The sequence below is a fragment of the Hipposideros armiger genome, unplaced genomic scaffold (assembly GCF_001890085.2).
Source record: "Hipposideros armiger isolate ML-2016 unplaced genomic scaffold, ASM189008v1 scaffold_581, whole genome shotgun sequence".
NCBI lineage: Eukaryota > Metazoa > Chordata > Mammalia > Chiroptera > Hipposideridae > Hipposideros > Hipposideros armiger.
The window spans coordinates 640,561-657,317 of NW_017731931.1; the positions used below are offsets into that span (position 1 = coordinate 640,561).

The following is a 16,757-nucleotide window of genomic DNA, read 5'->3' on the forward strand; positions in this document are numbered from 1 at the left end:
TTCCTGTTGGTGAGCCCCTGGCTCTACGTCCTGACCAGCCATGTGGTCAGTGGCCCCCACAGCTGTCTGCTCTGACGGTCCAGTCAATGCCGTATGCAGTCCATCCTGAGTTCCCCCCCCACCCCGACCCCCCAAGTGTTGCCATGGCTCATCCTGTGTGAAGGATTATCGAGCTCCAGTGGTTCTGCCGTTCTTTTCCAGGGCCTGGCAAACAACCATTTTCTTCCTTGTGACAACTCACAGACCACATCCCCTGGTAATCCTTTTGGGTTTGTAATAGCAGAGCACAGAGGATACAGGAGGGCTGGGCCAAGTCTTGTGCTTCTATGAGCTTTTCCAAGTGGACTGGCTGTGTTTCCGAGAGATAAGTAAGGCCGGGCAAGCTTTCTGAGGTTTAGCTCACTGAGCGATCTGCCTTCACCAGGGACCTGGGCTTTGCTCCACAGCTTGGTGGGCTGGGACTTTGCTCCTGTTTGCAAGTATGAAAGCTGCACTTAAAGATAAAGCCTTGTCACAGTAATTATTATTATAACAACCACCCAGATGCTGCAGACTAAATAACCCTGACAGTAGTCTGCTCCAAAGCACACTTGACTATGCTCTTCTTCTGCTCAAAATCCCTCAGGGGTCTCCATCACCATGAACTTGGTTAAAAGTCCAAGTTCAGGGACTCAGATGCTTTTTGACCCAATCTGGTCTCTTACTCCTTCTTGCATTAAATGTTTGCTCTAAACACCGAACTGGATTCATCTCTGCATATCCACCCCACTTCCTCTCTCCCCCTAGTCAAGATCTGCTCATTCCTAGGATGCTTTTAAACTTCCCCACCTCCCAACCTGCCTCACCCCCCACCTACTATCAATGTTCTATGTTCAGAGAGACCGTGTGGACAGCTCTGTTATGAGAGAACTGTCACGCTTGTCCAGGAAGTAGTCTCTCAAGCCCAGAGACTGAGTTTCTGGTCTTGAGCACATGGTAATCCCTAATCAGTGTCCATCAAGTGGACACATCTTGCGGCCCTCCCTCAGCCTGAGGTCCTGCCTCCAACCCTGGGCTGTCTTGCACCCTATATGGGAGCTGCTAATCCCCCAGTTCTCAAGGGCAGGCTCCTCAGTGTTGTTGATTCAGCCACTCAACCAACAAGGACTGAGCAGTGTTAGCTTAGATGGTTAGGGGACAGAGGTACTCATTCTTTGATGGAGACATGTAGAAACAATGACACCAGATCCTGTGAAAGAAGTTGAAGAAAAAGTTCCAGAGGAGCCAGCCTCTCTGGTGGCTCTTCCCCAGACTTCTTCCTCAGCCTTCTCCAGCTCCCCCAGTCCCTCTGTCTCTGCGACAGTCTCTAGGAGATGGCAGCCATACCAAGGTATTGGGTTGTCGGCAAAGTCATGACGTATTTTTTCTATGGTTTTCATTGCAGAAATGCATCATGACTTTTCCAACAACCCAATATCTGCCTTTCCACCAATGACTCTTAAGCATTTAGCCCCACCTCTCTCTGAGGATCAGAGAGGTGAAGGAAGTTGATCAAGGCTACACAATGAGGAGTAGCAGAGAAGGAGTGCTCTCTGGCACTGTCTGTACGTCTTCAAGCCTCCTCTTTGCTCAAAGCATCCATTTGCTCCTCAAGTCCACTCCCCACCTTATTGGCCCTGCTCTGTGTCCCAGAGGCTGACCCCTGGGGATGACATCCATGGGCTCCTGTGCTGGCTGACCCCTAGTTGGGCTTGGCTAGTGGGGCACTTTCAGAAGACTGAAGGAAAGGAGGAAAGTGAAAGTAGGCATTTATTCCTCTGGCATACTCCCAGTGAGGTCACCTGGGCTGGCTGTCCCTTGGCCAAAGGGTCACAGGTCCTCTCAAGAGGTCACAGGTCCTCTCAAGTCTTGCCTCTACAAGACCCTCTTCTTTGGGTCCTGGTGACTGTTCTCTCCCTTGTCTTCTGGCCTGGATGGTAGAAGCGCTTCCATCTACTGTTATCAGCCCCAGGTTCCTGCCATTAGTCTATACCATGCCCCCAACTTTGTGGAAAAACCTTCCATGCATTATCCTAATTTGAGTGGGCCTCCTTGCCCTCCAATTCTGGGGCATCTCCCCACTTAGCTGGGAGTAATTAGAGTTCAAGGAGGCTGAATGTTGGATTGTCTCTGAGAGCTCCCTGCCCTGACATTAGCAAGGCAGCACCAGGGCTGTTTATGGCCTCTGCCACTTCAAAGACATTGCTGGGTTCCCATAGAGGGGATGGATTTGACATTTATAGGGGAACCAACAAGCTAATGAACCAGAGAGATTTCTGGTGCCTGGAGGGATCCTCTTATGGGAAGAAGAAATCCATCCCAGACATGAATGTCCAGAAATTTATTGGAAATATCCATCCAATGGCACGTACTAACCCCACACTTCTTTTTGATGTTGCCTCATGACCAGAGAGGCAGAGGGCTCTAAGTGTGTCCTGGGAGAGGAGGCCCCAGTAATACTTCTGATGAGGGGCTCCACCTCAGCAGGAGAGCCTGGGGAACTGGGCTCTCCTTTCTGGAACTTCCTCCATGGCTTGGAGGGAACATTCAAGACCAGTTGCCCAGTGGTCTTCCAACAAGTGAAAGAACAAGTTCTATGAGGAAGTGAACTCAGGTGAAACGCCAGCTGAAGGAGGAGGGGCTGCTCTGTGAGGCAGAGTGGAGAGCCCTGTGCTGGGCCTCGCTGGCCATGGGAGGGTCCCTTTCCTCCCAAGACAGGCCCCCAAGGCATAGTGTCGGAGAACCCCTTACTTGTGGAGAAGGAGGAGGAAGTCCTAAGATGCTGAGTGACGTCTTGGCTTGGGCTCCCCAGGAAGCAGAGCCTGAGGCCAAGGCTTGGTTACTGGTGGTTTATTTGGGAGGTGATTCCATGAACCAGGCAGGAGTAGGGAGAGGGAGGCAGGGAAGGAGGAAATGCCAATAAAGAACATGTTCTCTCTTTGGGGCTGGATTCTCCCAGGGCCTTCCAGGTTGGAACATTATCCACTGGCTCCCTTCCCCTTGGTTAAGAAGTCCAGCGGTGGGGCTGGGGATTAACTCTGGTACTTGCAGGCTGAGTTCCTGCAGTACAGAGAAGGCCTTGGGTTCTCAAGTGGGAAGAAAAGTGGCCTTCTGCACGTAGACTCTGTCAGCACAGGTAAATGTGAGCTCATGTGGAACTTTCAGAGATGGGCCCAGGGCACATGATGGCCCCAATGTAGCCTGCGCCAAGGGACTTACCCGAGGTTCGGTAAGTCAATGAGCTGGGCCTAGAAGCCCAGGGCTCCACAAACAGGAATAATACAGGAGGTTTATACATATGTATGTGGATATACAAGATCTGACACAAGCTTACAATTGCAGACACATTCTCTCTCTCTCTTCTCTCTCTCTCTCTCTCTCTCTCTCTCTCTCTCTCTCTCACACACACACACACACACACACACACACTCACTCACTCATTCATTTGACTCTTAACATTTGAAAGGATTAAATAAAGACCACATGAGAAAGCTAAGGCTATTTATTTATTCCGAGTTTGCTGTAGCAAGGGAGTCAGCCACCGTCACTTGCGTTGTTAGCTGAGACTCAGAGGCGGGCAGAGGAGTGGGAAAGCTCTAAAGTGGGAGACGGAGGGCTCAGGGGGGCCCTGCCTGGAGGCCGTGGGCCTGGGGAAGCTGTGGGCGGGCTAACTGGAAGGGGGCACCCGTGTGATTGGTGAGGGGGCATATTTGGCTTCTTCTGGTTGGCCCCAAGTTGGAAGCTGTCAGTTATTGACCATGTCCTGGCTATTTGGGGCTGATTGCTTACAGGGGTTATTGCTTGGTGTTCTGGACTGCTGCCAGAGAGGATGGTCTGGCTTCCAGCAGGCCGGCGTCCTGGGCCGGTTATGGGTCAGAGCTCTACTTTCATATATGGTCTACCCATTGTCCATTTGTATATTCAGTCTCTTAGGATCTTAAAAGCAAGAACCACTTCTATGGCGTCCCTGTCAGACGGGTAAGCCACAAGGCCTCTTTGAACACATCTAGCAATAAACTCACTGCCTCCACGGCAGCCCATTCCCTTCTCTGCTGGGATAGTCTTCCTTGTACTGGGCTTTCTTTCTCTGTAACTTCCATTCTTTAACCCGACTTTTGCATCCTGAAGCCACACGGAGCAAGCTTCCTCCACCTTCCTTCTAACAGCCTTTCTCATGAGTACAGGGCAGTGTGGCGCGGTGGTTAGGCGCAGGCATTTGGCGTCAGATGTGGGTCAGGTTCTAGCTTCTGCCATTTGCCAGCTGTTTGACCTCGGGTGATCATGGAGCTACCATTTCTCAGCTGTACAACGTGGCACTAATATTTCCTCATGGCTGCTATAAGAATTAAATCAGATAACGCACCACCAACAGGTGGCAGGATGGCTCAGCTAAAAAACAAAACAAACAAACAAAAAACCATAAATCCGATAACGCACATAGACTGTCCAATAGTGGGTCATGACAACTGAAGATTGCCATCATGCCTGCTTTTTCAGGCTACGCATCAGCAGCTCCTTGACCTTTTCCTCACGACCTGCCTAAAACAGCCCACCCACTCCCTGGCTAAAAATGGGCCTGCAGTGGGGCAGGGAGATAATGCAGGTCTTGGGACTCTACCGTCTAGAGCCTGAGGGCCTAGAAGCTGCCGGGTGACAGTGGTGGCAAGAGGAAAACTCATGGGCTGCCTGGGGAGGAAGGTAATCAGGAAATCAGCGTGCTGGACTTTTGGCTGGGACCTGAGGGTTGGAGGGGCAGGTGGCACAGGAAATTGCCCTGTCAATCTTCCAGCCAGGAAGCTGTTCATACACAGTGGTGGAGAAGACAGAAAGGAGGGATGAATCTGAGTTCTAGGGGAGGTCCAAGTGACAGGGTTAAAAGGCTAATGACAGCAGGAGACTCAGGAATCGAGGAAAATCCCAGGTTGGGCGACCAAGTGTGTGGTGATGTCACTCACTGAGCAGGAAACACGGCAGGAAGAATGGGACAGTGGGCAGCTTTGTAGCTGCTCGGGAGCTTTGGACATCTTCCCTGTATGCAGTATGAATCAGTTACTTCTCAGTGCCCTTGCAGATGGGTGATATGCCGGGTCTGCAATCAGACAGCCCACATGAGCCTGCAGTAGCAATGAAGCTACAGGAAGAAAGTCTTCCTGTAGGGAAGACTCCTGGGGGGCCTGGGTGTCAGCAGCAGATCAGACTTTGGTGGGAGGCACTTTTCTTCTTTGGCAATTCTGTGGTGTGGCTCTGGGCATTGTTCCTGGACCTCAGCTCAGTCCTATTTCTCAAGATTCCAAACAATTCAAGGAGCTACTTAACAGTCTGTTATTCAATTCGCTTTTTGCTTAGGCTGGCCAGACTGGGTTCTGTTATTCGCAACTAAGAACCCTGAGCAATGTGAGTGGGTTTAGGGTTAAGGGTGGAAAAGGGATGCTAGAGGAGGGGGGCATGTGACTGTGAGGTGCCAGCGGGGTATCAGTGTGTGACACCTATAGGGCTGTTGGCTACGCAGGCCAGGAGTCTGGGGTGCCAGGGTAGGGACACAGATCTGGGATCATAAGCATTTAGGTGGCCTCAAAGTTCATTCAGGTGTGTGTGGAAGGGTAAGAGACTATTGAGTGTGTAACCCTGGGGAACAGCCTCGTTTAAGGGATGGAAAGGAGCAGAGGAACCCTTAGAGGATACTGAAAAAGGGGGAGGACCTAGAGAAAATGATGGCAGGAAAAATAAGAGAGAGGAATATAAAGCAAGCGTAGTTGCCTGTGCCAAAAGCTGCTGAAGAACAGGTGAGATGAGGACTGAAAATGACACTTTGTGATCGGAGTTCAGAAGGACAAGGGCAACTTAGAGAAAGGGGACTCACTGGTGTGGTGGGCACAGAAGCAGACTGGAGTCGGCTGAGGGGAGAACAGGAGAAGAGGAAAGGGTTATATCTTTCTAGACACTTACTGCGTAGGAGGGAGAGGAATAATGAGCAAGATAAAGGAGAAAAGCAGGGCCATGTTCCCAGCTGAGTGAAAGGAGCTGCTGTGAGCACAGAGCTTGCGACAGGGACGGCGTCGGGATGACCACGGGTCATCAGGTCCAGGCTGCTGACGGTGTTTATTCTTAGGTCCTTGATAGTCCCTAATACTATTGCAAAGTGTCTTCTCTCTAATTACATCTCTGACTTGCCAAAGAAAGAGGTCTTGCAAACATTGGGAAGACCCCCTTAGACAGCTGGGATTCAAGTAAGTTGAGATAGGGGCTCAAGTTTTGAGGACTGTTGGGAGTCCGGTCCTTTCTTTTTTAAACCCAATGGGCAGATGGGGTGTATGTATGTATGTGGGTTAGGGAGACGTTGGGCCTGGGATGGAGTCTACCTGGATCGGGATGAGGAGCAGTTCTTGCAGTGACCCTCAGTGTGGATATAGTCCCTACTCTCTCAGTCCTGCTGTCCCATCTGACCCCGGAGACTGCAGTCGCTCATCTGTTCTCATTGGCTGCTGCTGCTTCCACTTCCCCTGCTTCCTCCTCTACCTCTTCCTCTTTCTCTATCTTGTTCTTTTTGACAATTTTTTTCCCCTTAAATGTGTCCAGTTTAAGGTTCTGTCTGTGGGCTAGCTTGAGCTTATGAGCCTACCTCTCACTAAACCGAGTCTTTTCTCTAAGTTTCTTCACTCTGCTTTAGGAGTTTTTAGCTCTGTTTGTACCAGGCACCCCTTTGAAGCCCACGACTCCTGCCCAGAATAATGTTTGCAAATGCATAAAACAAAATATGGACGATTACAAAGGAAATCAATTATGCTGAAACACAGTAATTGAACTTTGTATTAAAAACAAATTTCTGGGCCGGCTGAGTGGCTCAGTTGGTTAAAAGTTGGCTTAACAGCATGAACTCTGAGCAACAGGGCCACCGGTTCGATTCCCACATGGGCCAGTGATGCTGCACCCGAGCTGAGCTGTCACTGAGCTGCCAACAGGTAGCAGGATGGCTCAGCTGGTGTAACAACAAGACTGCCTGTTCCATGGTGGGCTATGCCCACCTGCAACTAAGACTGAACTCGGCCTGTTGAGCTGAGCTGCTGCCCAGATGGCTCAGTAGATAAGGCGTGCGCTCTTAACAACAAGGCTGCTGGTTTGACTCCCGCATGGGATGGTGGCTGCGCCCACCCGCAACTAAGGTTGAACATAGCATCTTGAGCTTAGAGGCCACGAGCTGCCAACCGGAAGCCAGATGGTGACTGGCGCCCTGCACAACGAAGATTGAAGGACAACAACTTGTCTGTTCCCCTTCCCCAATTCTCCAACACTGGTCCCCTTCCCCAATTTCCCAACACTGTTCCCCTCCCCCAATTCCCCAATAAAATCTTTAAAAAAACAAACAAAAAAACAAACAAATTTATGACATGGTAACATAGCTGCTTCTTTATTAACACATCAAGTAACCCAGCTTAGCAGTGGGCCTAATAACGACCATTATTTCATTGCAGTGATGAGCTGCAATGTTTTGAGCTCTTTGCAACAACAGTAATATGATATTAAAACATCTGCAAATTCTCTTGGTGACAAGGACACAGGTACTATGAATACTTCTGTGTTTGTGGCCTACAGTTAGAGAAGAAAATGTTACACTCCAGATAAAAGTTAGTGAGAATGAAGATGCAATTCTTTTCTCTACCCAGGATCATGGATCTTCTGAATTCTGTTCATGACTCCTTGGGGGAGCTGTGGCCCCAGGTTATGAACCCCTTGTCTGGATGCTTGGGTTTCCATTGTTTGATCATTTCTTTGTTTCTTCATATCTTTCTTAAGTGAGTCAGAGTCAACTTTCATTTCATCATTAGCAAGGAACCACTAATAAAGTGGTCACACTTTGTCACACTTAGGTAGGACAGGGAGGACTTTGGACAGGCACCCCCTTTCTAGTTCACAGAACAATGACCTCATGGTGGAACGGAAGGGGGGCTCGGACTCTCTTAGAGTCTAACTTATTCTACCAAAAGGGTGATTGATACAGATGGGGGTGAAGGATCTCAGGAGACTATGCCAGGGCAGGGCTGACCTGGCCTGGACCTCTATGCCAGGGTTTGCCCTATGCCCGTGAGAGTGGTCCTTGCTCAACACACACACACACACACACACACACACACACACACACACACACACACACACACACACACACTTTAGAGTGACAGTCCTGGAAAATGGTGACACTGGCATAAACTAAAGCAGAGAAGTAGGGGTTAGGCCCTTTGCCCAGCACACCTCCTCTCCAGCTTTCTTCTCCCTCCAGGGAAGCAAGTTCATTGTCAGGGTTTGTCACCATTTTGTCCCACTTTTCACCACTCACTTCGCCTCCGGCCTCCTTTCCTTCTCTCCTCTGGTTCCTGCCTGCTTGGTCCAGGGCCTTCCTTTCCTTCTTACTCCCCTTTTCTGCACTGCATCTGTCAGCCAAGAAGTAACCCTAATCTGGCCCAAATGTGTCCAGAATACCACTGAAACCCACCTGCACACAGGGAGAGGAGGGCTCTCAGTCTAGAGAGAAATTCGACCCACTAGCCGTGAGCTCCTGGTCCTGGCATGTGGAAGGCACTCGGTGAACGTATGCTTAATTGAGTTTTTGGGTAAAGAAGCCCTGGAGCTCCCCAAAGTCTCTTCTGGAATTTCCACCAAGCCGCCATCTATCCCTTGCCTTCCTCTAATTCGACTGATATGTCCTCGAGCACCAGCGTTTAAGAGAAAGAAAATGTTTTCAATCAGTGTTATTGGCTTGGTTTGCAACGGTTTTTCTTGCGCCCATTCTTCACGCCATTGTTTGGGATAATTCGTTTTGTGTGTTGTGGGGAGACACTGACAGGGGAGGGATGACAATGGGAGGTGGGGAAGGAGTGGGGGTGCCAGCCTGAGAACCAGCCGTCAGCTAACATTGTGTCTTTTTGGAAGGCAACCTGAGTGAGGTGGGGCCGTCCATGCAGGGCACCTACAGGACCGCTCCTGTGAGTTCCTCCGATGACCCCCATGGCACCGCCTTCTCCCTCGGTCACTTAGGTTTCTGACAGGCGGAGGTGCTCTTTGGTTCTCCTGGTGTGTGCCTGGGTCTGCCATAGTGTTCAGGTGGGCTGTACAGACACATTATTTTGATTCTCACTTCACAGGAGAATTTTATATTAAGGCGGACAGACTCGTCTTTTTTGTTTGTTTTGCTTTTCTATAAAAATTGCTAGTAATTAGCAAACACTATTATGTGACAGAGATTGTGTTAAGCGCTCCACATGTAGCATGTCACTTAATTTTCTACGTGCAGCCAGAGACCCTTTCAAAGTGTAAATCACACCCTGCCTCTCCCCTGCCCCAGACCCTCCAAGGCCTCCTGTGGCACTTGCAGTCAGGCCTCCACCGTGTCCTATAAGGCTGGCAGGGCGTGGCGCCTGGCTCCTGCTCCCACCACACCCCCTATCCCTCCCCTCCCCTGCTCACCCGACTCCTGGCTGCTCGGGCCACTGGGCCTTTGCACCTGTTCTTCCCCCAGGCTCTGCTCAGCTCACTCCTTCACTTTATCAGTGTCTCCTCAGAGAGACCCTCGCCCCCTCTAAAAGGACACCTGTCACGCTCTGTTGTCAGCTGCCTTCATTTTTAATAGCACTCAGCACACCCAGCCATTTTATTATGAGTCAATTTCTTGATCTATTGCCTGTCTCTCTGACTAGAATCAAAGTTACATGAAGGCACGGACCTTGTTTTGTTCGCTGCTCTATTTCCGGGATCAAGAATGGTGCCTGCGATACGGTAGTCACAAATAAATATATACCCAGTGAATAAATACATGGGCAGATACTTACAAAACCCCACAATGTAAGTGCTAATGTTATTCCCATGTTATAGATGAGGAAACTGAGGCTGGGAGAGATTAACAGGGTCATGAACTAGTGACCCATCTGGGATCTCACGTCAAAATGCCTGCCTCTGGGGTCTGGTTCATAGCCACTGTGCTAGTTCAGCTCTCTCTGCACTCACAAATCATCGTTTCTGTGTGGGAACACTCTCCCCCTGAGACACTCTAAGAAAGAAACATTCTGTGGGTGAAACTGTTTGGGAGATAACTACAAATTGCATTTCTCCACTTGGTGTTTCAAATGCCTATTAGTATATGAAAGGCCCTGAAAAGTCCTGCAGTAGAAAAGCTGGCTGAACTTGTGTTATCAATGTTTCCCAAAGCTTTGACTACAGAACTCTTTATGTATGTATCTGTGTGTGTAGCACCTATTAACATAATGCGGAAAGTATGATGGGAAATCTTGATCCTTGTCACTGTGGAGAGAAGTTGGGTCTGTCCCGGGTCCCGGGAGCTCTCTGGGTTATCTGGCATAAGGAGAGTTGGGACCAGGGGCTTCCCCTCCCAGTAGGAGGGCCCATGACCAGAGTCCACTTCCCTCAAGACTGGCATCTGAGCCCATGGTGTTTGTTCACTCATTCTCATGCTTGCCCAAAAAACAGCTGCACCCCAGCTCAAACACACTTCTCTGCAGAGACCTGTATGCTGGCTCACCTTCTGCCATTCGGTTCTTGTACCAAGTGACACTTGGTCTTCATCTTGAGCCTGTTAGAGAGTAATTTCTTATGCGCGTGTCTCAGGAACACCCACTGCACAAGCCTGGCCTTGTTTTCTGTTTCATGTCTCCCCATTGGAATTTTCACCTTCTAGAGAACCAGGGACACCGCCTTACCCACTTGTGTCTTCTCAGTCACCTGTTCTGGGCTGAGTTGAAGGTAACTGTCCAGATAATTCTTGTTGGCTCGAGTGCGAGGGAATGGTGATCCTGTACGTTGTGTGGTTTGGTGTTGGGCAGGATCAATGGTGACGTTGTAAATCCCTTAATTCATTACTGAAGTCCTTCCCCTGCCCCAAGCAGACCGAGGATGCCCCAGAGGAAGAGAGGACAACGAGTTGTGAGGTATGTAACTGCCCGGATCAGTGCGTTCTTGGGGGAGTTAGAGCAACTGTCAAAGCCCCCGATATATTCATTGTTATCGGTTTTGATGGTGATTTGATGTCATTAGGGATTCAGGTCTCATCTTCGTGTCTGAGATAATCTGAAAAACGCTGGTGATGGGGAAGGGAAGCAAGGAGAGAGGCATCCACAGGCAGCCTGGATCGGACCATATAAATCTGGGAGGAGGGAGGGGGCTGGAGAGCCTGGCCCTCCTGGCTGGCGGCACGAGGCTGAGCAAACAGGAGGAAGCGAGAGGCAGCCGAGTGGACAGTGTTTGCCTGTCCTCCAAGTGACCATGAGAGGTGCCACGCAAGTCTCAATCATACTCCTCCTGGTGACTGTGTCCGACTGTGCCGTGATCACGGGGGTAAGTCGTCTAGCATTTCCTTGTGCCTTGGGTTTCAGGAGGATGTTAGGGTCTGCATGGGAGCAAGCCAGGAACCAGACGGGGGACACACCAAAGGGCAGGGGGAGTTAGCCATCAGACAGCAGTTCAGAGGCATTTCACATGATTTTCACATTAGTTAGACCTCACTCTCCTAAACAGGGTCTGCTTTTGAGAAGCTGTGTGTAAATCAAATCCTGTTTTGAAATGCATTAGGAGGGCATTGAAACATTGGAAGCTTAGATCTCTGGTGAAATGACGATTTCTATTGCGTAACAAAGAAATCCTTTATAAAGTGGGTTAGCATTTTCTAATTTATCTTTTGTGTAAATTTGGGTTTTCATATATAGTCTGGTCTATGTGTCAAGTTTAATTTACACAGCATGTTGATTTAATTAAAGACCTTATTAATGTCTATTGGGTATGGTTAACCTCTGCTTTCTTTACTCTTAAGAAAGGCTGTCTTGAAAAGCTTTCTTTCCCTTACTGTTTATGTGTTTTCACTTTGTGCTCACTTCTGATAGGAATATGGGCGACACCAACATTTGACTGAGTGTACGCCAAAGCACTAGTCTCACAGTAGAGGCTCTGACACACGGGCTCTGCACACTTTAGTATTCAAAACACTTAGGTTGTGGTTCTTTCTCAGAAGTTGGCTTTACCTGGAGCCACCCTCAAATGGGGCACATGTTGTGTTACGGTTGTGGGACCACTCTTATTACAACAGAAAATAATAGTTTACCTGAGAGATTTCCAGGTCAAAGCCACTAGAAAACAAAACAAAACAAAACAAAAGAGGGAAATTCACTTTTATGTCAACCTCCTCCGAGTTTTCCCCTAGAGAATGAAAATGTAGAGAAATGCCAAACAATTCTTGGAATCGGATCAGTTTAAATGTTCACAGAAAAGAAAACTCCTTTCTTCTCCTTTTTAAGGGACAAAGACTGAGTTTCAAAGAACAAATATGAAAGGCAAGCCAATGCTTTTGAAACCTAGAGCATAAATAAAATTGCGGGGGCAGAATTATACCTAATGAGTGTAAACCCTTAAGGCTGTCCTCCTACTGTGTAGCTTGAAGATCGGGGAGGGTAAGTCCAAGGAGAGAAGCCACAGTCACTCCACCGAGGGGGGCAGGCATCAGGTTGACGGTGATGCCTGGGTCACCTTACTGTGTGAGCTCACACATCTGACTGACTGGCAGCAGGAGGCAGATCTGAAAGAGGTGGGAAAATGTCTTCCTAGTAAACCCTTCAAGTAGACCCTTTGAAAAGCACAGTGAGAGAAAGTTAGGGTAGGAGGAAATGCATGACAGATGTGATAGGCTGACAAGTGGTTAGAACGTGGCGCTGAAGGCAAGTTGGGACCTCCACTCTCCATTTGCTGCTGCCCCTGTCTGACCTCAGGAAGCAGCCTAGTTCTACCATCTCCACACTTCCTGCTCCCTGGGATGCCACCGTCCCTCTTCCCAGAGTAGGACAGTAGCGCCCACCTTTGCAGGAGGAGGGTCAGGTAGAGTCTATTTGGCCCTCACCCTGGGCTTTCAGAAGCCGGTTAGCATGTGAGACTTGCCTTCAGTGGGCTGGAGAGCAGCATGGCCAGGTGTCTGCCCCCTGCAGTTCCTCTGGGTGACAAGCAGCTCTGTATCCCCCACTTTCCTCCTGGGGCGGAGCAGGTCGGAAGCTTCCAGGCTCTCCACACCCACCCAGGTGGCAGAGGGTGCTCCATGCCCTTTTGTTGGAGAAGAAGAGCGAATCAAAACCCAACTGTGAACTTCAGCCCTGAAGAGCCGCCAAGCTTCTCTGGAAGGGAACGGCTGAATGCCTCTCCATCGGGGTCCCACTTGAGTCTGGAGAGTTCAGAGTTCTGTTTTCCCCAATTCAGTCCTCTATTGTAAGTGGGCGCTTGTGGTTTTCTTTACAAATGGCACCTTCCAGAAGGCAGGCAGGTCCACTCAGCACCTGTTCTGGGATCCCAACTCAGAGAGGTCCATTCCTCTCAAGATCAGGCAGGCCTGCAGAGAAGCTGGTGGAGGCGGGGACACACCTGTTCACACCTGGTGCTGGCACCTCAGATGAGGCTGGGCTTCTGGTGAGGGTGTGTGGGGAGGGGCAGCACCAACCCCGGGCACTGCCAGATCAAGCGGGAGAATCCTGGTCCAAGGAAACTTAGCGCTGACCACCTGGGGGCTTGGACCATCGAGACCCCTCTCCCTTCTAGTAATTTGAATTAATTCAATTTCACCTGCATCCACTGAGCATCTACTGGCACCAGAAAAGCTATGTCTCCTAACCTCTAGATTTGTCAGAAGAGGAGGACTGCCTCCCGACCAAGTGACCTCAAAGGAGCGTATGTAACGGGGGTTCCTCTGATGCCTTGATGATCCCTGAGCCCCCTGCCATGAGGGGAGCAAGGCAATTAACGCACAGCCCGAAGTGTCCTGTGACACTGGAGGTGAGGGGTTGCTGCTTCCAGCCTCCCCCCCCCAAGGGCTTTTGGATGTCTTTTCAGTTCTGGTTTCTCTTGGGTGGAACCTGTGGGCACTAATGGCCCCTTTGTCTCCCCTGCAGGCCTGTGAGCGGGATGTCCAGTGTGGGGCAGGCACCTGCTGTGCCATCAGCCTGTGGCTGCGTGGTCTTCGGATGTGCACCCCGCTGGGGCGAGAGGGAGACGAGTGTCACCCCGGCAGCCACAAGGTACTGCACAGACTTGCTTGAGGTACACAGCCAGTGAGACAGAGCTGGGACCGGCCCCGTTCTTTGGATTAAGTGCTTTTTTGCAAGTTTAAACCTTTATACAACCATATGTAGTAGGCACTATTATTAACCCATTTTACAGATAATAAAGTTGAGGCACAGAGAGGCTAAATAACTTGCCAATTGTCGCACAGCTGGGAAGTGGCAAGCCTGGGATTTGAACCCACGCAGTCTGACACGACCTATGCTCCTAACCTCCAAGGTTCAGCTCTCCTCTGGGTGTGAGTCACAAGGCAGAGAGTGTCTGTCCTGTCCAGCCTGCTTCCCTGGCACCCAACGCAGTGTTGTGCACATAACAGTTGAGTTATTAGTGGCAGTCAATCAAGGAACATGTGTATGAGTGTGTGCGTGCACGTGTGTGCTGGGTCAGCAACGGGTAGGCAGGGTCGGGGCTTCTGGAACTTCAGGGTTGGGGGTAGACAGTATTGTGTTGAGGCTGATCATAGAGTCTCGAGAGCCAGATTGCTTGGGTTCGAATCCTGACTCCTCCACAAATTAGCTGTGTGATCTTGACCTGTTGCTTAGCCACTCTATGCTTCAGTTTTCTCTGCTAGAATAGCTGTTACTCTTGTGCTGGGGCGGGGGAGAGGAGACTTTGCCCAGGGCTGGGCTGCCCAGGGGCTTGTGCCATGAGGCCTGTCTTCCTTTGGTGAAGATGTCATCCGTCTTCTCCTCTCTCCCCAGATCCCCTTCTTCAGAAAACGCCAGCATCACTCCTGTCCCTGCCTGCCTAACCTGCTGTGCTCCAGGTGCCTGGATGGCAGGTATCGCTGCTCCACGGACTTGAAGAACATCAACTTTTAGGAGCTTGTCTGGTCTCAGGATACCCACTGGGCCTCTTCCTGAGCACAGCCTGGGGTGGTCTCTTACCGACGTTTATTTTATTTCTGCCATGCAGCCCAGCTCTCCCCTCCGCGCCCAGCTGCCCCTGTCTCCACTCCCCCTATCTCCTACCTGATCCCTCCTTCGAAGCATACACATGCGCACACATGCAGATATACACCACCAGCCGACATGGTTCACCAGGCTGGCCTGAGGGTGTCCCAGCTGTGGCTGTGGTCCTGGAGGTAGTCTTCCTGGTTCTCTTCCCGGCTTAGGCTGCCCGAGGGGCTGTAAGTAACAGGAAGGGTATTCTTTTCCGTTGTCCCCACCTCACCCCACTTCCTCTCCTCAGAGGTGACCTGTCCCTCTCCCTGGGCCCCTCCTCTCTCTCACCCAGCTCGTGCTCTTCTGCCGAATCTGAAGCCTGGAGCAGAACCCCCCCCACCTCCGGGGTGCACTCCTTGGAGCCACAGGCCCTGGCCTGAGCCTCAGGCCCTTTTGTGAGGCCTCGGAGGATCAGCCTTGGAGTTGCTCACTTTCCTTTGATCGACCCGTTCCTTATTTTTTGGCTACAGGCCCGAGGTCGCCCTTCCCAGAGGGTAGCGGACAATGACCTCGTGGCATGTGTGAGGAGCCAGGGAGGTCGTTGGCTTTCAGACAGCAACCTGCTCACTAGACCAGAATTGCAGGGCCTCCAGGGCCCCTCCTCTCACACTTTACCAGTTAACCAGGGAAGCCCCCAATTCCCACTGCTTCCCCATAAAGGCAAATGATAGGATTCAATCTAATCAGCTGTTGACATTTTAGGAGGCAATTAGGGAGTTACAGCTCCTTTCCAAGGATCAGCCCCTGAGAGCAGGTCTATGACCTTGAGGAGGACAGGCCTCCGCCCAGCTCCAGGTCGGGGCTAGGAGGAAGGGGAGGCAGCAGGCAGGGGCATTGATTTCAGACACAGGGAGGCAACTCCCACCAGGGACCACAGCCAGGCTGCAGACCCCACACCCGGATAAGATGTCTTATTTAGAACACAAGGGTTTCTGAAGTTCACAGCGGTTTGTCTGGGAGCTGTGTCGCCAGCCTCCATAAAACACCAGCTCCAGTCAGCACCTCACATCCGGACCCTGCCCCAGGCTCACCCGGAATAGCATGGTGATGCCGGAAGCTGTGTATACCGGCCTGCTGGTTGCACAATAAAAGCTTGAACCAGGGGCAAGTGGCTGTGGTGTTCCCTCTATGTCCACGTGGGGCCTGGGGGCAGGATGGGCTGTGTTCAGGTGCGGGGAGGGACGCTGTGGGTGTTCCTCCCCTCAGCTAATTTCTTGGAGAAAGTGGATTCAGTGTCTGAATAAAGAGTAAGAGGCAGCTCAGACAGCCCTGGGCCAGGAGGGTGCGGCTCAGACGCCTTGATGGTTGGAGGCAGGAAGGTGGCCATGAGCTGGTATCTGAGTGGGAAGGCTCCACTGGTGACAGCTGGGTGGGCTGCAGCTCCCATTTCTGCAATTTAACCCCTTTCGTTCAGTGTCAAATACTTGGTGCCACCAGGCCACCACATGTGGGTGAGCACGTCTATCTCTGGGATGGGCTGGTGAGGCCCTGAGCCTGTGTTCGAACCCAGTGGCTGGGAGCATCCCCTAAGTGCCAGGCTACTGGCCCCATGGCTCCTTCTCACCTCAATTCCTAGCTTAGAAAAATGCAAAATGTAGGATGAAAGTACGTTGTATCCTCCTGTTTATCATAAACCTCCAAGAGGACTGTGGTTTCTGAGGCGGGAGGTTCCTGCCCACCCTCATTTGCCCTTGGTCCCTTCAG

The 16,757-nt window shown here is 50.9% G+C and overlaps 1 protein-coding gene across 6 annotated transcripts in view; it reads left to right on the plus strand.

Annotated features, from left to right (window-relative positions):
• The window catches only part of PROK1 (prokineticin 1), a 32,154-nt gene extending 16,004 nt beyond the window's left edge, over positions 1–16,150 (plus strand). For 4 of the 6 annotated variants that reach the window (XM_019624174.1, XM_019624169.1, XM_019624172.1 and 1 more), the window contains exons 4-6: positions 10,905–10,949; positions 13,941–14,066; positions 14,811–16,150. In XM_019624174.1, coding sequence (XP_019479719.1) covers positions 10,905–10,949; positions 13,941–14,066; positions 14,811–14,930 — 291 coding nt within the window. In that variant the 3' untranslated portion in view covers positions 14,931–16,150. The remainder of the gene's footprint in view (positions 1–10,904; positions 10,950–13,940; positions 14,067–14,810) is intronic. The other 2 variants (XM_019624170.1, XM_019624171.1) reach the window with 2 other exon arrangements.
• Positions 16,151–16,757: the final 607 nt, after the last annotated feature.